The sequence below is a fragment of the Balaenoptera physalus genome (assembly GCF_965194825.1).
Source record: "Balaenoptera physalus genome assembly, chromosome: 1".
In the NCBI taxonomy this organism is placed as follows: Eukaryota; Metazoa; Chordata; class Mammalia; order Artiodactyla; family Balaenopteridae; genus Balaenoptera; species Balaenoptera physalus.
In genome coordinates this window covers 188,700,999-188,724,073 of record NC_138882.1, presented here as the reverse complement: position 1 = coordinate 188,724,073, position 23,075 = coordinate 188,700,999, and the positions used below count along the sequence as shown (strand labels likewise).

The following is a 23,075-nucleotide window of genomic DNA, read 5'->3' as shown; positions in this document are numbered from 1 at the left end:
TACCATCCACTTAGGTATCCTGGCCCAAAATCTAGACTCTCCACCCTTCCTCACATCTCACTTCCAAAATAATGACCGAGTTCTGTTGATCATACACATTAAATATCCCTGGAACTGTCCCTTGCAGCGTCCCCCTTGCCCAGGCTCGCTTTGTCCTGCCTGAGTCCATTCTCCGCATGGTAACTAGAGTGATGTGTTTTAAAAGATAAATCTGACCCAGTCACGCCTTCAAAATCTCTTCCTTGCCATCATGAAAAAGTTCAGTCTTCGGATGGTATTCAGAGCTCACCATGGGCTTGCCCCAGCCTGTCTTTCCTGCCTTGTGTCTTGCTTTGGCCATTCACACACATCCTTAACAAGCAACCCAGAATTCCCTAAACACTGTGTGTTCTCACAGAACCTCCCCACCTTTGCCAGTGCTCCTCTGTGTCCCTTTGCTTGCTGAGTCCTGCCTGTCCTGAGGAAGAAACTCTAGTCAGGTAACATGCACAGCGTGTTTGTTATGTTGTAGAATTTGTATGTTGCTTGATTTTCAAAATTACTCTTTGGGCTGATTCAGAAATGACTTACTATAGTTAGCGAAAGTGATTTTGAGTCCTGAAAACCTAATAGTGAAAAAAGCCAGGTGTTATTCTGTGCACGAACTATTGATCATGTCTTTGGGGAATTGAGTATTTATAAACATGCACAGTACGTAATACAGCAGCTTATCCAGCTTAAGCAAAAAATGGGATTTATTTTAAGGATAACAGGGGTCCTCCTTCTGAACCCAGGGACAGAAAGATAGCTGGGTCACGGGAAGGAACTGGAACCTGGAATCCGAACGCTGCCAGGGCTTCCTTTGTCTTGGATTCGTGCTTCATTGTAATCGCCCCTTATACACACTGTGCATTACCTTCCCTCTGTCTCACTGCCTCATACTCATGGGCAACCCTGGCTGCTCCAACTTCATGCCTACTGTGTGCAGCTGAGCACAGCTAGAGAAAAGCCAAGCCGGGTGGGCTGGTAGGTGTAATTTTTTCTCTCAAGTTTTTATTCTGAAAATGTTCAAATCTGCAGAAAGATTGATCGACTCACCTGGATGGACTCATCGTGTGTTAGCGTTGCCTTTTTCCGTATTCACTTAGTATGTAAGTGTGTGTGTGTGTGTGTGTGTGTGTGTGTGTGCATGTAAACATACGTACGTAAACCTACATGTTGGTTTTGACTGAACTGTTTGAAAGTACAGAGAACCATAAAGCAGAGATGGGGGACAGGAGGTGGCCAGGGAAGACCTAACTGAGAAGGTAGCATTTGAGCAAAGACCTGAGGAGGGGATGCTGGACAGTTGTCTTAGAGAGGAATGTGCTAGGGAGAAAGAGGCAGCAGTACAGGAAGTGACCCCTAACACCTGGACAGTGTGTTGCTGAAGAAAAAAGAGCCTCTGCTGCACTAGACTGTTTTTTTGTTTTTTGTTTTTTTTTAAGGAATTCCTTTATTTTAATTAATTATTTATTTATTTATTTATTTATTTATTTTTGGCTGTGTTGGGTCTTCGTTTCTGTGCAAGGGCTTTCTCTAGTTGTGCCAAGCGGGGGCCACTCTTCATCGCGGTGCGCGGGCCTCTCACTGTCACGGCCTCTCCCGTTGCGGAGCACAGGCTCCAGACGCGCAGGCTCAGTAGTTGTGGCGCACGGGCCTAGTTGCTCCGCAGCATGTGGGATCTTCCCAAACCAGGGCTTGAACCCATGTCCCCTGCATTGGCAGGCAGATTCTCAACCACTGCCCCACCAGGGAAGCCCTAGACTGTTTTATTGTCAAGATATTTCCTGCCCCTTCCTGGCCGAAGGTTATGCTTCTAAGCCCCACTGGCTGTAGACGTGGCCATGTGACTTGTTTTGGCCAATGAGATGCGAGCAGAAATGACTAGGTCCCTTCTGGGCCGGTACCCAGTGTGCACGCCCCTCTCCCTTTGCCTTGACAAGTGGGAGTGTTCCCTGTAGAGGGTACTTTGTCATCCTGGGTCCTTGGAGTGAGGACGATTTGGAGCAGAGCAGCACTTGCATCTGAATGTTTTCAGATTTTATAGACATAGTAGGAAATAATAATAGTTTCATTCTCTTCGTTAGAAATTGTATGAAAGGAGAAGGAAGATGGGCAAAAATAGAAATTTATTATGTATCATTGCCATTTTCATTTACACTAATACCTATTGTAATGTAAGTATACCCAAATGGAATCACAGTGTGTGCCCTTTTGCAACCTGCTTTTTCAATTCAATTTAAAAAATTACTGTGGTGTAAAATACATATAACATAAAAATATACCTTTTAAGAGCAGGAGATATCGAAGTGAATAGGAAACACATTGTTTTCTTTAAAAGATACGGCATGACTAAGCTCCGTATGTATGTATGTATTATTTATGTATGTGTGTATGTGTAACCTCCCTATGAAGTGATAACGGATGCCCCAAACATCCATTATCAAAGGAGAAGAGGGGGGCTTCCCTGGTGGTGCAGTGGTTAAGAATCTGCCTGCCAACACAGGGGACACGGGTTCAAGCCCTGGTCCGGGAAGATCCCACATGCCATGGAGCAACTAAGCCCATGCACCACAGCTACTGAGCCTGCGCTCTAGAGCCCAGAAGCCACAACTACTGAGCCCACACGCCTAGAGCCCGTACTCCACAACAGGAGAAGCCACCGCAATGAGAAGCCCGCGCACTGCAACGAAGAGTAGCCCCCGCTCGCCGCAACTAGCGAAAGCCCGCATGCAGCAACGAAGACCCAATGCAGCCAAAAATAAATAAATAAATATATTTAAAAAAAAAAAAAAAAAAAAAAAAGGAGAAGAGGGGATTTCCCAGGTGGCGCAGGGGTTAAGAATCCGCCTGCCGGGCTTCCCTGGTGGCGCAGTGGTTGAGAATATGCCTGCCAATGCAGGGGACACGGGTTCGAGCCCTGGTCTGGGAGGATCCCACGTGCTGCGGAGCAACTAGGCTCGTGACCCACAGTTGCTGAGCCTGTGCGTCTGGAGCCTGTGCTCCGCAACAAGAGAGGCCGCGATAGTGAGAGGCCCGCGCACCGCGATGAAGAGTGGCCCCCACTTGCCGCAACTAGAGAAAGCCCTCGCGCAGAGACGAAGATCCAACACAGCCATAAATAAATAAATTTATAAAAAAAAAAGAATCCGCCTGCCAATGCAGGGGACACAGGTTCAAGCCCTGGTCCGGGAAGATCCCACGTGCCGCGGAGCAACTAAGCCCGTGTGCCACAACTACTGAGCCTGCGCTCTAGAGCCCGCAAGCCACAACTACTGAAGCCCGCGTGCCTAGAGCCCGTGCTCCGCAACAAGAGAAGCCACTGCAGTGAGAAGCCCGCGCACCGCAACAAAGAGTAACCCCCGCTCGCTGCAACTAGAGAAAGCCCGCGCACAGCAAAGAAGACCCAATGCAGCCAAAAATAAATACATAAAATAAATAAATTTATTGAAAAAAAAAAAAAAAGGAGAGGAGTTGCACTCTTCTCCTTTGTGTCTTTTCTACTCTCATTATATCTTGTGCAGACCTTATTTTGCTGTATCATAATTGTTGATTTTCTTCTTTCCGCAGTGGAAAAGGATAGAGCTTGTGACCCCAGTGTTGTCTTACTTTTAGTGCCTGCTACCGTGGCTGGTGCAAAGTAGAGAAAAAAACCAACAAAGGACTGAATTTGGGGGGCAAGATTATGTTCATAAAGTGTCATTTTTTTCCTGTTTCATTTATCGATACTGTATATATTTTAAACCAGAAAATGGAAATATTCTTTGTTTCAGAATACACAGTCATCAAAGAGGGAGTTTACTAATATTCTAATGTTGTTAGAATATAAATACAGTATCTGAAACACCAACATTCTATGCATACATTCCTTTATTCGTAACTGATAATGGACAAGCACCGTGTCATCAGGGAGGTAAGGCTGCCTCCATCTGCAAGACGCTGCAGCTTCAGAGGGGGTTTTCTTCTGTAAAAGATCAATGGGGTTTGGGTAAGATTGTACCCTCTGGAGTTAGACTGGCTACTCTTTGGCTTTCTAGCTGTGTGACCTTGAGCAAGTCGCTTAGCCTCTCTGAGTTCAGCTTTCTCATCTGTAAAACGGGAAAATAAATGTACCGTTTCTTTGGATTATGAACTAAGTTTATATACGTGAAGCCCTTAGAACCAGCATTTGACGCATGATAAGGGTTTGGTTCGTGTTAATGACGTTAATGTTAATTATTCTTTTGTCTTAGAGTTTGCAGCAGCCTCCCAAAGTATCAATCATTGTCAGTGACTAACCTAGAAAACTTTATTATCTGAGTGCCATATTCACTTCCTCTTTGCAGGAGAGGCGATGATAGGATTGTATTGAGAAGTAAGGAGACATTTACTTGTGTTCCCTTGAAATCTTTGACTTAAATTCTTAAGTCACTTCTTGCTATAATGTTAGGATTTAAAGAAAAAGCATTTTTTCGCATTTTTGGCCTCATGTATATAGGGTGACAGTGATAGACTGAGTTTAATATATTCTTTTTAAATGGGGGGGATTTAAGTGACAAGATTTTTGGAGCTTTAAGTGAAAATTAATTTAAAATTGTGAATTTTAAAAAGGAAACTTGTGAATTTTAGATCACAGAACTGTGGTGTTCAGATTTGAATGTATTTACTTTGAGATATATTGTTGGGCTTAGATATAGGCATATTGTGAAATTGTCATAGCATTTTATAACTTTTAGATGTGACCAGCTATTAAAAAAGAAAATAAAACCTACAATAATAATCAAAACAGGAGATATCTCTAGAAGGACACCATCCCAAAGAGTAAATATTTGAAAGTGTTTTTCTTTATGTTGGAATTTAATATTTTAGAATTTAATAATTTGGAAAAGTAAAATGCTTTTGTAGAATGACTGTTTACTAAATTTAAAACAAGGTCTTTTGGATTTATTTTTCCCCACACAAACGCTAAAAATAGGAGGAGCAATTTGGCCCATCCTGTCTTAGCTTCTGCCTCATGTCACCACAATGGCCCTAGCTGTTTTGAACAGAGGCTCTTTTGAATTTATTTTTAGTTAGTCAGAAACGTGAGGGTAGGAAATGCTGCATCTAGATAAAACAGTTCCAGGGAAACCTCTGTTTTATTTATTTTTTATCCTTTTAAAATTCTATTATTATTTTTTTGGCTGCGCCGCGTGGCTTGCAGGATCTTAGTTCCCCGACCAAGGATTGAACCCGTGCCCCCTGCAGTGGAACCCAGGCCCCCACAGCAGTGAAAGCGCTGAGTCCTAACCACTGGACCCTCAGGGAATTCCCGGGAAACCCCTATTTTAATGTCGTTTGTGAAATAAGAACTGAAACAGTCAAGACAAGAAAAACTCTAGGAATGAGATTTCATGATCAGTATGTTTGGGTTTGAGTTGTGGTTAGGACGTAAGTTGAGGAATTGGAAGTTCCTTTTTTATGCTCTTGGGTTTTTTCTCTCTGTGACATCTAGGAAGACATTTCTTTTAAAAAGGACTTCCACTTAACTTAAAAGACATTCTACCAGTCTTACCTGCTTATGTATAGAGTAGGCAAAGAGAAAAACGTTTAATAATATTTTGGTGTGTCGGGACTATTTTTAGTTTGTGTCTCATACGTTCTGCTTGTGATGAAAGTGAGGTCACGTCTCTTAATAGTCAAATTAATTAGGTAGGCCTTCATACCTGCGATTGCTCAAAGCCATTCTCTTGGGAGTCTCCAGTCCAGAAATTCCCAGGGTCCTCAGGCTGCTAAGCCGGTTCAAAGCCACCACCATGGTGGAAAGTGGTCAGTCCACTGAAGGGCACTGTCTTCTACTGAGAGCATTGCAGCGGGGCCGCCCCGAGCACTGCCCCATCCATGGCTGTTTCTTCCCTCCCCAGCAGGTTTTTAAGATGGGGGGTCAGGACAGGTTCTGCCAGTCTCCTCCTACCAGCTCATGTTATGCGTGGACCTGTCTCTTTTCCTTACTCCACTCCTCCATCTCCCTTCCTGGTCCACAGTATATTTCACAAAGTCTTGATTCTTCTTCTTTGTTTTAAACCTGTGTTTGTGGAGTGGTGGTGGGGAGGGATTGGGGAGTACCAGCACGGTGGAAATCTTTCTTCTTGGAAAATTTCCTTCAAGCCCGTATTGCAGTGAGTCAGGACATTTATTCTATGTTTATATCACTGAGGAGGACATCTGAATGTAACATCTCAGGCTTAACTTGGCACCCAGATTTAAAGTGGCTTCATATTTTTTTCAAAAGCAATGTGTGTGCTTTTTCAAAGGTAATATTATCATTCCCTAAACAGTAAATTTTATGTGCAATGCATTTTCTGATAGTTTTCATTTATTCTTTAATTCATTCAGCAAATATTTAAAGAGCACCTACTATGTGCCAGGCACTCTTCTAGGCACAGATGAGCCATCAGAGAAAAAACTGAGAAAAGCCCGGGCCTGAAGAAACTTAGAGTAGGGGGATGGTGAACACGCAACACACGAAGAAACATCACAGGGCTTCCCTGGTGGCGCACTGGTTAAGAATCCGCCTGCCAATGCAGGGGGCACGGGTTCGAGCCCTGGTCCGGGCAGATCCCACGTGCCGTGGAGCAACTAAGCCCATGTGCCACGACTACTGAGCCTGGGCTCTAGAGCCCGTGAGCCACAACTACTGAGCCCTGAGCCACAACTACTGAGCCTGCATGTCACAACTACTGAAGCCCACGTGCCTAGAGCCCGTGCTCCGCAAAAAGAGAAGTCACTGCAATGAGAAGCCTGCGCGCCTCAACGAAGAGTAGCCCCCGCTCACCGCAACTAGAGAAAGCCCAGCAACGCACAGCAACGAAGACCCAATGCAGCTAAAAAATAAATTAATTAATTAATTAAAAAAAAAAAAGAAGCATCACATATGTAGTAGGTCAGGTAAGAGCTGTGAACATAAAATGAATTAGAGAACAGGGCAAAGTGGTAGCTTTCTCACAATTCTCTGAGGAAGGCACTGTTTATTCCCATTGTACAGATTTGGAACTGGAAGCCCAGAGAGGTTAGGCGACTTGTCGTGAGCCTACCTAGGTACTGAGTTAGTGGTAAAGGTTGCATTTGAATTTCAAGTCAAGCACGGGTAAGTTTAGCTGCCTCTAAAGTAATGAAACTTAACTTCTAGCAAATCCCCAAATGCTGGTTTCCTTGAAAATTTAAAGTCTCTTCTGTTGTACTGGTGTGTATATACAAACACATTTAAAAATGAAAATACTGCCTTAATTTCAGTATCAGGTGGTAAGCACAGTGTTTGTGTAAGGTATTTTAATTTACACTAAATTTTAAAAAATGGAGACTCCTCATAAAGACTGTAGCATTTCCAGTGGGCCTTGAGGGATAAGTAGGATTTATTTTTTAAAATTATATCCTGTTTGAAACATGTAAAAGACTGTATTTAACGTATAAGTTATGAAGAGTAATATGATGAACACCCATGAACTCGCTACCCGTAGTTGTAAGTGTGCAGCCCAATGGACTGTCACAGAGTGGACACACCTGTGACACGAGCATCTCGTTAAAAAAGACAAAAGACCGTTACCGGTGCCGGAGACGCCCGCTCACGCCTCCCCCAGCCATTCTCCCTGTACCCCCGCACCCCCTGCCAAAGGTAACCACTATCCTGACTAATGTTACAGTTTAGTTTTTCTTGTTTTTTGAAATTTATCAAAATGGACTCATGCAGTCTTTGCTTCTTCATGTCTGGCTTTTTTTTTTTTTTTTTTTGGCTGTGTTGGGTCTTCATTGCTGTGCGCGGCTTTCTCTAGTTGTGGCGAGCGGGGGCTACTCTTCCTTGCAGTGCACGGGCTTCTCATTGCGGTGGCTTCTCTTGTTGTGGAGCACAGGCTGTAGGTGCGCAGGCTTCAGCAGTTGTGGCACATGGGCTCGGTAGTTGTGGCTCGTGGGCTCTAGAGCGCAGGCTCAGTAGTTGTGGCGCACGGGCTTAGTTGCTCCGCGGCATGTGGGATCTTCCCGGGCCAGGGCTGAAACCCGTGTTGCCTGCATTGCCAGGCGGATTCTTCACCACTGCGCCACCAGGGAAGCCTCGTGATTTGTGTTTTTAAAGAATTACTGTGATTGCTGTGTGGAGAATGGGTTGCAGAGGAATCTAGGTGATACATGCTTTCTTACTATTTAAGATTTTATTCTATACTTAGATTAAAAATGGCAACCGCCATTCTACTTTCTGCCTCTATGGATTTGACTAGTCTAGGTGCCTCGTGTAAGTGGAATCATACAGTATTTGTCTTTTTGTGACTACCTTATTTCACTTAGCATAAAGTGCTAGGGGCTCATCGTGTTGCAGTCAGAATTTCCTTTTTAAGGTTGAATAATACTCCATTTATGTTTAGAGCACATTTTATTTATCCATTTATCTATTGATAGACATCTGGGTTGCTTCCACCTTTTGGCTTTTGGAAATAATTTTACTATGAACATGGGTAAACAAATACATGTTTGAGTCCCTGCTTTCAGGTCTTTGGGGTATATACCTATGAATGGAATTACTGGATCATACGGTAATTCTATGTTTAATTTCTTAAGGAACTGCCATACTGTTTTCCATAGTGGCTGCACCATTTTACATTCCCACCAACAGTGTACAAGGGTTCCAGTTTCTCTACACCCTTGCTAATAGTTGTTATTTTATAGGTTTTTGTTTGTTTTTTTGATAGTAGCCATCCTAATGGGTATGAGGTATTAGCCCATTTTGGTTTTGATTTGCATTTCAGAAGTCTAAAGCTTTGAAAGTGTTGAAAGAAAGGCGGATGGGGCCTCTGCCCTCACCAGGCCAGAGTGGACCCAGGCGTATCCATTAGGAAGCTTTTGCAGAGGTCCTGGTGAGAGAGGGTGGTGGCCTGGAGAGGGTGGTGGCAGAGGGGCTGAGCAGGGAGGGTGGACTCCAGCGGAAGAAACAGGACTTGGTGGTAAATTGTCTGCGTTTGAGGAGGTGAAGGGCAGCAGAGAAGCTGGGAACACAGACGCTGGGTCTCTGGCTTGGTAACTGCGTTGGGAACAGGTTGGGGGTGGTGTTTCTGGTCCGTCCCCCTCTCCCCCCCCGCCCCCCCCCCAAGTGAAATGTTCCTGAGAGAACGACTTCGTTAGCTTCTTTCAGTGAGGTGTTTTTTTTTTTTTAAAGACACATATTCTTTTATTTCTGTTAAACTGAATATACAATTATTGTTCCCTAGGCAGCCAACTTTTACTTATAACTACAATTTAATTTCACGTTAACAAAACACAGACAGTGAAAAGACAACTTTGTGTAGATCTAATCACAACAGTAAATAATTTATACAAGTTTTTTTTTGTGACCAAACAACTTCAGGAATTTGTATAAATTCATCGATAGATGTATTTACAGCAGGGGGACAGGGAGGGGCTTCTGAACTTTGGGGTCAAGAATCAGGATGTTCTTGTTGTCTGAACAATAGAAGGAGCAGATTTCCAACAATGTTAGAATGACAGATAGATTCTTAGTTCAGACGAGGTCCGTCCCAGTTAGCATTTGTCGTAATTTAACTTTTTCATTTAACTTATTCGTAATGGAAAGAGTGTGAGCCGCCTAGTTGGTTTGCTTCTTTGATGCCTACTTAGGGCCAGAAGCCTTATCGTAATTGTTACGTATGCCCACTGCCTGGGAGGGCAGGTGCTCAGAGTTTATTGCCTGGTTATGAATTAAGGACTGTCAAAATGTGGGGAAAACATTTCTGTGATCCACTGGGATTTTGTGGTACATATTTGTAATCACTTGATAACTCTGAGATGTCATTATAAGGAAGAAGTTGTTGATTGTATCTTTATTGAAATTAAGTAAGAAAAATCTAATCATTTTGTTCTTGAAAGTGAGAGTAAAATTTGTCCTAGTATAACTTTTGTTACTTTCACTGTTTTAGTGACTTAAATTTATTTCGTATCCTACCTACTTAATATGACCAAATTTATGTAGTTTTATTACAATAACCACAAGCTTTAGTGTGTTCAAAAGTGTTGTATGCTTATTATAAATTCACAGTGTCACTCAAGAAGATTCAATAAACAGAGGTGGTAAGGTGATTAAGATGCAGTTTTTAGGGACTTCCCTGGTGGCCCAGTGGTTAGGACTCCGAGCTCTCACTGCCGAGGGCCTGGGTTCAGTCCCTGATCAGGGAACTAAGATCCCACAAGCTGTGTGGTGTGGCCAAAAAAAAAAAAAAAAAGATTCAGTTTCTAAAATGTGAGGTGGTAGCTTATGAAAATACTGGTACACAGAGTTATCACTTGTCTCGAATGAGTACTTTTTTCTCAAGGCATATTTAGTTGTTCAGCTCTGGTATGCTTATTGATAACGTTAATGTTGTTATTCTTTGGCAGAATTGTGTTTCTGCTGTTTCGTTATCAAATGCCCTTTTGCTCTCATTGTAGATCCGACGGAGGCGCCTCGCACGACTTGCTGGTGGACAGAGCTCCCAGCCAACCACCCCGCTCACCTCTCCCCAGAGGGAGAACCCTCCGGGGCCTCCTATAGCAGCATCAGCCCCAGGCCCGTCCCAGAGTCTCGGTCTCAATGTCCACAACATGACCCCAGCTACCTCCCCCATAGGTGCGTCAGGTAAGCCTTACCTTCACACCTGGACACATTTATAGTTCCCACAACTGTAAGCTTGCTATTATTACCCTTACAGCTGTGACGTTTCCACAACAACATACAATGAATTGAGCAACAGGGTAAAATGAACTGAACAATTGCTGAATTGAACAGCAGCTTTTTAAAATCCTGCAAGCAGTAAAGATTAAGATCATTAGAGTGTGTTTTGTTAATGTCTGTTCATTTTGATAGTGATCTGTTGAAGCTACTTGTTTTCCTTTCTGTAACTTTCATCTTTTTTTTCAAACAGGGTCAGGTCTTTATCTCTGATGGCAAGGAGATTAAGACTAAATTTGGTTCTGCTGATTTCATGAGTTCGGTTGATGCTTTTTTTTTAAGATAAAATAATCGGAAAATGCAAGATTGAACTAATGGTCAAAATGACAAGCCTCTGATTATGGATTTCCTTGTCTTCATTCTGCGTTGCCATAGAACTCTCTAAAATTTCAGGGTATAAAAGTTCCCCTGATGTGATGTTTTCTATCTGTCTCATTGACAATTGTTTAACTATCGTAAAGGTTTATTTCTTTATAATTAATGAGCTCATAGTTGATATCCAGGACTATCTTTGGTGGGAAATGCTGATATTGACTCATACTGTATGTTTGAAAATATCTGTCTTTTCACTAAGTGAACTTTTCTATCAAACATAATCATTATTACCATTATAATTATTTTAATAATTAAGATTTTAATTAGGGAAATGCAGATGCTAAGAGACCTGCGTTGATCATCATATCACCTAATAATGAAATATATGATTGTCAGCTCTGCAGTCATTTAATGCACCCTCCCTTTGTCACCTTGGAATAATCTGTCTTCATGGTCTAGGATAACTTGTCAATTTAAGGTATCTGCAGAGTTTCTGTTACTGTAACTCTTGTTAGGCATCTTTGTAGGCTTCTCCCCATGCAAATATAAATGCGTCTGCATAAATCTGTTAATTATACACATGTTCCCATATCTCTTCCCTCTTGCATCTCCCTCCCTCCCACATATGTATAACTGATTCACTTTGTTATAAAGCAGAAATCAACACACCACTGTAAAACAATTATACTACAATAAAGATGTTTAAAAAAAAAAAATCTGTTAATTATAAAAGTGAGAGAGGTTCAGGCCAAAACACCAGTTAGTAGTAAACTACGCCTGTGCCCGAAACGTTTCCTGTGTACACTGCTTGGAGAAGGCGTGATGGTCTTCTAACAGGAGATGGGTTCAGGATTCCAACTGTGTTTTCTTCTTTTCCTTGGAAGCTGTGCTACCAGCAGTGGTGCTTGTCTCACCGTGATCAGACCCCACCCGGAACGCTGGAAATTGTCCAGGGAAGAGCTAGTGGCATGGGGAGGGGCTTAAAATTTCACTGCATCAGCAAAGGTCAGGCAGGAGACCCAGAACTCTGCCTGCTCCTGGCAAGCTCCTCCACCCTCCCAGCCACAGCACGGCGTCTCTTAGGGACCACCAGGAATAATCTCGGCATGCCCCTTATCCCCGCTCATGTCAGCCACCTGGTCTCCCACGTCCTCATCCCTCATCTCACAGGCTCTAATCATTACCTGGTGTGTTACACGCACCTTTCCCACCCCACCTTGCCACCTCCTCAAATTCTGAAATCCTCCTGCTCTGTCACCAGCAGAATTCTGCTCTGTGAACATCCCTTCCCCTTGGGGCTCTCGCTGGATTTGTGCTCCTCCTCTGTCGCGTTCTCATTTCTTCTTCTAGACCATTCTTCCTCCACTCTAAAAACACATCGGTTTCAATCTTGTGTCACCAAACGGTATTCCCCACTCCTCTAGCTTGTTGTGGCTTATCCTCTGACCCGCCACCCACAGTTCTGTCCACTGTCTGTCTCTCCAATACCATTTCTGTCTTAATTCATGATGATGTCAGTAGCCACACAGATGACGCTTCCAGCACTCTGACCTCTCCGTTTCTTGAGCTCCTCTCCTTCAGCGACCTTTTCTTCCACCTGACTCCACCCACTCACTGCCATGGTCAGATTCTAGATCTTTCAATCTCAGTGATTTTCTGATCACCACCTTCAACTTTCTAGCTCACCCCTCTGTGCCCAAGTCCTGAGGGTTCCCTCAGGGCTACAGTCCATTGACCCATCACTTTCTTTGCTTTTTCCTCCCCTCGTATTCTCACTTCCCTCCTCACCCTGTGGAAACTCCATCGTCAGTCACTACTGTCACTCCCTCTCTGGCCTCTCTCTCTTGCTTTGTCTTACTCGCTTGGTTAAACCATGATCCTCGTTTTAAATCCCATTCCCCTCCTATTCTTGGTCTCTTGCTGTGGAATAAGGCTAGAGAAAAAACCATACTAGCTGTCTCATCTCAGACTCATGATCACAAACTCAAGTGGACCCTTAATACGAGCAGGTAGTTATACCGTATTTCCTGGTTCACTCTCCCACAGTCTATTTCATACCTTCTCTTCCACTCTGTGACACCTCATTCTCCATGTACACTCTCAGCTGGTGGCCTGCCTGCCTATTTCGTGGAGAAAACAGATGCAGGCAGAAGGGAACTTACCTCCTTAAGCTTCGATCATGCCTCCACCCACCTACTCGAGTGTGTGGCCAGTTCTTGTTAGGCTTGAACTGTCCCTGCCCTAACTGCAGGCTGCACTGCGGGTCCCACCTCCTCTCACCTACCCAGAGCCGTTGCTCCAGCAGTGCCTGTCTCTCTCCTGCTTCATCTGGTTTTCCATCTCAAGTGGAAACCTTTTATTTTTTCTTTTAACAGCCATTGTACATGCTGTTCCTTCTCCCCTCTTGGGAGTAAATAGAAAGGAACTCTCTCGATCTCATATACCCTGCCGGCTTCCACCACACATCTCTGCACCCCTTCACAACAGAACTTCTGGAAAGAGTTGCCTGTCCTCAGTCTCCTCCTTCTGTCCTTGTACCTCTGCTGAGTCCAATCCCGTCAGGTGAGGCCTCCCGTGGTCTGCTCTGAGTCAGTCTCTGATCTGACTTGTCAGCCCCACGCGACGTGGCTTTGGCCTTATTCTCCTTGAAGTGCTTTATCCGTTCGGCCCCAGAGCTTCACGCTCCTGGGGTTCATCCTGTCTCCATCTGTTCCTTCTTAGCTCTTTGTATGAGTCTTTTTCGTTTCCCTGGCTTCGAAGTGTCAGGGTTCCAGGACTCAGTTAACCTCTTGTCCTCTCCATCTATATCTATTCTCTTACTGATTTTATCCAGCTTCCTGGGTTTAACTAATATTTCTAATCTGATGATGCCTAAGTTTATGTCTCCAGCTCAGGCCTGTTCTTTGAACCTCAGACTCATACATCATCTAATACACATCTCACAGGTAACACGTCCAAAATCGAGTTCCTGATATTTCCTTACATCTTATCTTTTCCTAGGACCCCTTCTCAATAAATGACAACTTTTTTTTTTTCTAGCTACTTAAGCCTAAAACATTCTCTCTTCTTTTTACCTCATATTCTAGATCGGGGGTCAGCACACTCTTTCTCTAAAGGGCCAGATAGATAGCCAAATATTTTTGGCTCTGCAGGCTGTGCAGTCTCTGTCACAAATATTCTTCTCTGCCCCGTAGCACAGAAGCAGCCAGAGGCAATATGTAAACTAATGATCATTGCTGTGTTCCAATAAAACTCTGTTTACAAAAATAGGTAAGTGTGGCCTGTGGACTGAAGCTTGCCGACCCCAGCTCGAGGTCTATCGGCCAAATTTAGAACCAGACGCCATTCTCACCATCGCTTCTCATCTCACCACCTCTCCAGGTTCAAGGCACTAGCATATCTTGCCTGGATTCCTGGAGTGGGCTGCAGACTGGTCCCTCCATGCCTACCCTCGCTTCACCTCAGTCTGTTCTCGGTGTAGAGCCATACTGGATCCCACACCCATGGGAAGGAGGTCCTCATCCGGGAGTGACTTGGCAGTCACCTGGCAGCCTTCTTAATTGAGATGCTTTCAGTTACAAGTAACTAAAGCAAGGGTTGGGAAGCTGTAGTGAGTCCTACAAGTTGTTTCTCCCATCTAGTCCCAGCTTTTCCTTTTTTTTTTTTTTTTTTAATTTAATTTGTTTATTTATTGGTTGCGTTGGGTCTTTGTTGCTGTGCGCGGGCTTTCTCTAGTTGCGGCGAGCAGCTACACTTCGTTGTGGGGCGCGGGCTTCTCATTGCGGTGGCTTCCCTTGTTGCGGAGCATGGGCTCCAGGAGCGCGGGCTTCAGTAGTTGTGGCACACGGGCTCTAGAGCGCAGGCTCAGTAGTTGTGGCGCACGGGCTTAGTTGCTCCGCAGCATGTGGGATCTTCCCGGACCAGGGCTCGAACCCGTGTCCTCTGCATTGGCAGGTGGATTCTTAACCACTTTGCCACCAAGGGAGTCCCCAAAGTGATATTTTGTACTGTTGTTTTGATTTGATTTTAGTTACAGTATTTAATTTATGTCGATTCTAGATAAAGTCAAAGAGACCCTCCGTTTTTTTAAGTTTAAGAAAGAAGTGGGGGACTTCCCTGGTGACACAGTGGCTGGGAGTCTGCCTGCCAATGCAGAGGACATGGGTTCGAGCCCTGGTCCGGGAAGATCCCACATGCTGTGGAGCAACTAAGCCCGTGCGCCACAACTGCTGAGCCTGCGTGCCACAACTGCTGAGCCTGCGTGCCACAACTGCTGGGGCCCGCACGCCTAGAGCTCGCGCTCTGCAATGGGAGAAGCCGCTGCAATGAGAGGCCCGCGCGCCGCAACAAAGGAGTAGCCCCCGCTCATTGCAACTAGAGAAAGCCCACGTGCATCAACGAAGACCCAACACAGCCAAATAAATAAATAAAAAGAAAGAAGTGGGGTCCCTCCTAGATTCTAGATGGTGTGTAGAGATTGGGGAACACTGGTAGACATAATAAATTCTGGGGAGAATTGCCCCAACTTGAGCCTTGTGAAGATCATATGGAGGGTTGAGGAAAAAAAGAACTCAGATGATATTCTTGCTGTCTTATAAAAATATTGCAAATACAGTATATTATACTATACGATATACTCTGGCACTCTATTACTATAGGGTTATTGTATACATAGTATAGCATAGCACCCTATGTTACAAGTATAGTTACTTAAACAACTTATTGTAATTATCAATTTAATTTTAGAACTGGTTTTTATAAGGTGGAGATTTAAAAGCTGCTAAATTGATATCCCATAAAAATTGTTGAACTTTATTATTTTATTAAAAAGTTGTCAGTCCTTTCAGTGTGGTAGGTAAAATGATATTCTCTTCAGGACATTGTTGATGCTCTGTTATTTACTCCTTCAATAAATATTTATTGAGGACTTATTTTGGGTTACACTGGAATTAATGATTTAAAGTTTTACTGTCTTCTCTAAGCTTATTTCAGAATTCTCACTACTACATCAAAATTCTCAGATGCTTTTAGTATTTTACTTGAATCTACTTATGAATAGTAAAAATTTAGTTTCTCTTTCCCTCCTGAGTCCTGCAAAAGTTTTAATAAACAGGTCTGGGACTTCCCTGGTGGTGCAGTGGTTAAGAATCCGCCTACCAATGCTAGGGTCACAGGTTCAATCCCTGGTCCGGGAAGATCCCACATGCCGTGGAGCAATTAAGCCCGTGCGCCACAACTACTGAGCCTGCGCTCTAGAGCCAGTGAGCCACAACTACGGATCCCACTCCACAACTACTGAAGCCCGTGTGCCCTAGAACCCGCGCACCACAACTACTAAGCCTGCGTGCTGCAACTACTGAAGCCCACACACTCAAGGGCCCGTGCTCTGCAACAAGAAAAGCCACAGCAATGAGGAGCCCACGCACCACAACGAAGAGTAGCCGCCGCTCGCAGCAACTAGAGAAAGCCCGCACGCAGCAACAAAGACCCAACACAGCCAAAAAAATTAAAAATTAAAAAAACAAACAAACAAAAAAACAGGTCCATGTTAAAACCTGCTATTAGGCATGGATAAAGTCTTCAACGAAGAGAGAATTGAAAGGGTGGCAAGTGGACTTTCTTGGGATGCTGGGAGGGTTAAAGTTTCATCCACTTGATAGTTGTTTCAGCTACAAGTGATAACTCAAGTTGTTTTGTTTTGCTTTTTAAAATATATGAGCCATTTTCCTTTCAGCAACATAGGTATATATTTTTTAAGTACTTGAAAATGCCTGGGTAAACTTTTTTTTTTTTTTGTAGAAAGATATTCATAGAGTTAAAGTAATTTTTAAAATTCCGTGAAAAAGATGGTTTTGAAGACATTACTAGAAACACTGTGTCCCTGTGTGCCTGGCGCTGGTTCAGTACACTGTGGGCTCTGTGAGAGCAAGGATGATGTCAGGATTTTTGTTTTCCCCAAACTATCACAAGATAAGATCTTCAGTTAATAAATGGATTGATCTGTATTTAAGGACATGGCTTAGATGGATCCATTTGACATCTTATTATGACAATTTTAAGCATACAGCGAAGTAGAAAGAATTTTGCAGTGAATGCTTATATACCCATCACCTAGATTCTACCATTAACATTTTACTGTATTTGTTTTATCACACATCTCCCCATCTATCTGTCTCTCTATCCATTCACTAAGGTATCTTATTTTTGGTACATTTCAAGGATATTTCTGGACTGTCTTGGAAGCTGATTTGTACTCAGGGACCATAGTTTGAATTAGTGAAAGAGAAGGTGATGAGTTAGTTTTAGGTATCAGACGTAGCTCTGTAACTGACCTCATGTGATATCTGTTGATAAATTATGATTTCTTGCTAACGTTCCTATGATTTTAATGTTCCTTCAACCTTCAGTGTAATATTCTGATAGAAATTCCTCGGTTGCCAACTGTCATGATTGTGTGAATGCTGATTCTGTGTGTTTACTGTTGCCGTTACAAATAGCTTTGACATTATCTCACATGAGACTTCACCTTGCATGTCTCTTCTGGTTAGGAGTAGCCCATCGAAGCCAGAGCAGTGAAGGAGTCAGTTCTCTCAGCAGCTCGCCCTCCAATAGCCTTGAAACACAATCTCAGTCTCTCTCACGTTCCCAGAGCATGGATATCGATGGAGTCTCTTGTGAAAAAAGGTAACGTAAGCCAGTTTTCCAGTAAGCTGCTTTGTTGATGGAAAGGGAAAGATCCATTCACTTTAATCTCTAGTCCAGTGGTCTCAAATGCCAGCCCAGAGATCCATGCCAGTCCTTAGCAAATCAGAGATAAATATAGTAAATTGAAAGGTCTTTGTTTTATTCTGAAATGTTCTGTATACCTTTTTTTGTTTTTGGTGTTGAAATGTCTTTTATGAAATAATGGTATAGGTGGTAAAAAAAAAATTTTTTTTAATGTCTTTATTTTGTAAATGCAAAGTTGGCAAGCATAGATCGGCCCCTAAAAATCTCTGCAAAGATTTGCTGCTTGGTGAAATTTTAAAAGTTTGGAAGGGTATAGGCAGGTAAGCCCCATATTCTCGGAGCTCCGTGAGGATCAAGGTGTCTTGGAGCAGAGCCTTCCGGTGTTGAAGGTGTACTGTGACTGGATAACAGAGTCGCTGAAGGGTTGATTACTCCTTGGGCAGCCAGACCTCCAGGGCCTGGCTCCTTTGCCCTCAAGCAGCCCCCTCTGTTTATGTCAGTGGGCCAGACAGATACCATTGTCTGTGTGTGTTAGGATACTGGGGTGTCGTGCACTTGGTGGGTTGGGGGTGAGGAGCCAGGTCAGAGATTACCCCGCATTAGGCAAGAATTCAGAAAGGACTACACTCCCAGGAAGAAGATCAAGTAGGAAAAAATCAACCCCATAGCGTAAAAACAATTGTGTTCTTATTACCTTTGCTCTGAGTGGATGAATTTTAAAAAATCAAGTCAACTCTGCAATTTCTTGGCCAGTGGGTAACTTTCACATGGGTTTAGAACCTAAATTTACACTATTGTGGTAGTCTGAAAAACCTCAGGCTAAGACTGTCATATGCAATGGACTCTTTAGTGTCTTTAGGCATCTAGCAGATATAAACATAAGTCATCCAAGTCTTTAGAGAATGTCCTTAGAAAAATTTCCGGGAAATATGAACTCATGGTCAAAAATTAAAGCACGCTAGAAAAAAGCCACCATGAGTAAGAGTCTATAGAATCAATAAAAACAGAATTATTCACCTAGAGGTTTTTTGGTTTTGGAATTATCAAATACAGAATGTAAAATGTATATGTTTAAATAAATTTAAAAGGGTATTGAAAACATGAATAAGGTGTAAATAACTATAAAAACAACCAAGCACATTTGAAAAAGAACCAAACAGAATTTCTAGAAATGAAAAGATAATAATAAACAGTGGATTAAAATAACTAAAGAGAAATTAACAAATGGAATGATAGAGCTGAAGAACTTACCCAGAGTGCACCACAAAGAGAAAAAGAACTGAAAAATATGAAGGGTATTTAGAAACACAGAGGACACAGGTCCAATATATATCTAATAGAAATGTCAAAAGGAGAGAATAGGCAGACTGGGAGATTCCCCACCCCTCTCCTTATTCCATGTTTTTTCCTCTGCTGGTTTGGAAGCCATTATCAAAAAGATAAATGGCGGAGGATTTTTCTGGAGTTGATAAATGTTATGAATCCTCAGATTCAGGAAGCCCAACAACTCATGAGCAGATTAAAGAAAGAGAAATTCATATCTAGACATTTTATAGTAAAATTGCAGAACACCAAAGACAAAGGCGTTTAAAGCAGCCAGAGAGAAATGAGAGATTATCTACAAAAGAACAATAGTTAGATAGATGTCTCAATGATGGAGGCCAGAGGATGGTGGAAATAGCGTTAAGTGCTGAGAGAAAGTAACTGTCAGCTGGGAATTATGTGCCCTTGTGGAACTATCTTTTAAGAGCAAGGGTGAAATAAAGACATTTATAGATTTAAAAAACAAACTAGAACAACCTGATAGTCTGCCACCAGAAGACCCCAACTTTTAACAGATGCACTTTAAGATGAAGGAAAATGATCTCAGGACTATAATGTCTGAGATGCAAGAAGGAAAGATGAGTCAAGAAAATATTAAATATTTGGTAACCCTAAACACTGATGGTGTAAGACAGTAATAACGGTTTATGAACTAGTATAGGGGGAGAGAAGTAAATCATCAGGTAGATCTAACATACTGAACAGCAATAGCAGGTAAGCCAGAAGGGGAGTGATTGTATACTTGGGAGAGGGGTAAAGATAGTGGCCAACTTTTAGATTTTGAGTTAAGAATACTTGATAAAGTTTCAAGGGTAACCACTGAAAGAATAGAAAGAGTTTATTTTCAAACCAGCAAAGGGAAAATATGGAATTGGGGTGGGTAGGGAGGGGATTTAAGTCAATTCAAAGAAAGGGAAGAAAGAAACACAGATTTTAAAAAAGAGGCAAACAGCACAAAATAAGATGGTTAAAAGAAATGAAAATATGTCAGTAATCACAGTAAATCACAGTGAAACGTCAGGTTGGATTAAAAACAAAATAGAACACAGCTTTATTCTTGTTTACTGAAGGCATACCTGAAACATTAGGTTAGAGAAAGTTTGAAAATAAAAGAAAGGGAAAAAATATACCGGGCAAATACTAAGCAAAAGAAAATAGAGGAAAGTATATTAATAAATTAGACTTTGTCACAAAGTATTACTAGAAATAAGCACTGTACAGTGATAAATGTTTAGTTTACCAGTAGGATATAACAGTTTCCAAAGTATATGCACTTAGTAATATAATAGCAACATGAAATAAGGCAAATCTTGATAGAACTAGAGGAAATTGACACAGACATAATCATAATGGGAGGTTTTTAACATGTCTTCTTCAGCCATCAATAGAGCAAAGAGAATAAACATCAGTAAGCATATGGACAAATTAAACAACACAGCTAACAAGTTTGATCTAATTGAAAGATACAGAACTTTGCACTCTGCAGTTGGAGAATACACATTCTTTTCTAATAATACCCATTGACCCAAAGGTTTCAGGAGTCAGAATCATACAGATCATGTTTTCTGACGTTAGCTTAGATAATTATATAAGGTAAAAAAATCTTTTAAAAACCCATCATGAATTTGGAAATTTTAAAAACAGATCATGCTTCTAAATACAAGTCAAAGAAGAAATCATAATGGAAATTTGGTATCTAGAACTGAACAATAACAAATATTACATATCATCATTTGTGTGTTGCAGCTAATGTGCTTCTTAAAGAGAATATAAAGCTATATATAATATATTAAAAATGAAAAATGGAAAAAGAATATAAATAAATATTGGGAATAAAATCCCTTTTCTTGGAATACTTTTCCTCTGGATATGTGCATGGCTAACCACCTTCATATTTTTGCCCAGATAGCATTTCAGTGAGGTCACCCCATTTAAAAGGGGGAAAGCCCTGCCCTCTCAATTGCCTTTTCCCTGCTCTTTTTTCTTTAATTTTTCCATAGCATTTATCATATACTATATGCTTTGTTTATTGTTTATTATCTTTCTCCCTTTAACTAGAATGGAAGCTCCATGATGCAGGGATTTTTTTGTCTCTTTGTTTGTTGGCATCTCAGACACCTGGAACAATGCCTGCATAGAATGGGCACTCAGTAGTACTTGTTACTGAAAAAGAGAATTCTGTGAAAAATGTAAATATGCAGGATGCACATAAATTTGAAAATTTGGATGAAAATCAAATTCCTAGAAAAACACATTCTCCCAAAATTGACTCAAGAAAAAAGAGAGAACCTGAATAATCAAAAAAACGTGAAATAAATTGAATCAGTATTTTAAAATTTTCCAAAGAAAGCACGTTTCTCATATGATTTTATAGGTAATTCCAGCATTCCAACTTTACACACATTTTTCAGGTAATTGTTAAACTTACCAAATCAGTTTACGAGGCTAATATGACCTTAATGTACAAAACCAGACAAGAATAATGTAAAAGAAGAAAATTAATTACATGGTAATCATACTTATGAACATATTTGCAAAAGTCTGAAGATATTGGCAAATCAAATACTGCAACACATAAAAAGAAGACAAAACCTCTATCGGGCTAGATGCCAGGATAGCAGTTACTGTGGGCTAGCGTAGTAGTGATTGAAAGGGTCATGAGGGGGGACTTTTGGGGTGCTGGTAATGTTCTGTTGCTTGATCTGGGTGCCGGTTACATTAGTATGTTTCCTTTGTGAAACTGTTCAGCCAAACACATCATGTATGCACATTTCTGTATATTTCAACTAAAAGATTAGTTAAAAAAAATAATATAACATGACCAACTCGGGTTTATCTTAAGAATGCAAAGGTGCTTTAACATTAGAAAATCTATAAATATTATTCACCACATTATATATTAAATAGAAAAGCCATATAATCTTGGAAGTTGCAAAGGTTTGATACAATTCAACATTGATTCGCGGTAAAAATCTTAGCAAACAGCAGACAGAAAGTTGCATCCTTAAATTGTAGGGCAGAGACAGAGTTCACCAAATATTCCACAGGGTCCCCTGCATTTCCAGTCTCCTTTGCCATTAGATTGGGGCCAATTAACTAGTTCTGTCCAGTAGACTTGTGAATGGAAGTGACATGTATCACTTTTAGGTGAAGGCAGTTGAGCCGATGTTCCTCCTCCATCCCTCTCTTCTCTTGCTCCAGTGACCTTGGAGGCTGTATATTGCAGACGGCGTAGATTAAAGATGGAGTAAGGTTGCTTCACTCATCAAACTTTGCGTAAGCAAGAAACAAACCCTTATAGTGGGAAACCTCTAAGATTGCAGAGTGTATGTGTTACCACAGCATAGCCTCTTATTCTCACTAATATAAAGGACATCTACCAAAAAACCACAGCAGCTCTCATACTCAGTGGTAAGAAATTAGAAGCATTCTCTTTAAAATCAGGAATAAAAACAAGGATGAGTGCTGTTTCTGCTTCTATTCAACATGGGATCCTACCCACTGCAGTAAAGCAAGTTAGGATTGGAGTGAAAGAAACAAAACAGTTATTATTTGGAGATAAAATGATTGCCTTATAAGCCCAGTGTACAAGTAAACAAGTAGCTTATAAGAGGTCTGTGTCTAATGTCAGTTACATTACTATGTACTCGCAACAAATTAGAAAACTTAATTTTTAAAAAGGCCCATTCACAATTTAAAAATATTTCGTGCCGGGCTTCCCTGGTGGCGCAGTGGTTAAGAATCCGCCTCCCAATGCAAGGGACACGGGTTCGAGCCCTGGTCTGGGAAGATCCCACATGCTGCAGAACAACTAAGCCCGTGCGCCACAACTACTGAGCCTGGGCTCTAGAGCCCGTGAGCCACAACTACTGAAACAAGCCCATGTGCCTAGAGCCCATGCTCCGCAACAAGAGAAGCCACTGCAATGAGAAGGCCGCACACCACAATGAAGAGTAGCCCCCCTTGTCACAACTAGAGAAAG

General features: G+C 41.9%; 1 protein-coding gene across 5 annotated transcripts in view; it reads left to right on the top strand.

Moving 5' to 3' along the window:
- The window catches only part of UBE4B (ubiquitination factor E4B), a 113,839-nt gene that overhangs the window by 20,170 nt on the left and 70,594 nt on the right, over window positions 1–23,075 (top strand). For 4 of the 5 annotated variants that reach the window (XM_082460985.1, XM_082460986.1, XM_082460988.1 and 1 more), the window contains 2 exons: window positions 10,447–10,633; window positions 17,590–17,725. In XM_082460985.1, the coding sequence (XP_082317111.1) occupies window positions 10,447–10,633; window positions 17,590–17,725 (323 nt within the window). Of the gene's footprint in view, window positions 1–10,446; window positions 10,634–17,589; window positions 17,726–22,294; window positions 22,370–23,075 lie in introns of those variants that run through there. The other variant, XM_082460987.1, reaches the window with a different exon arrangement.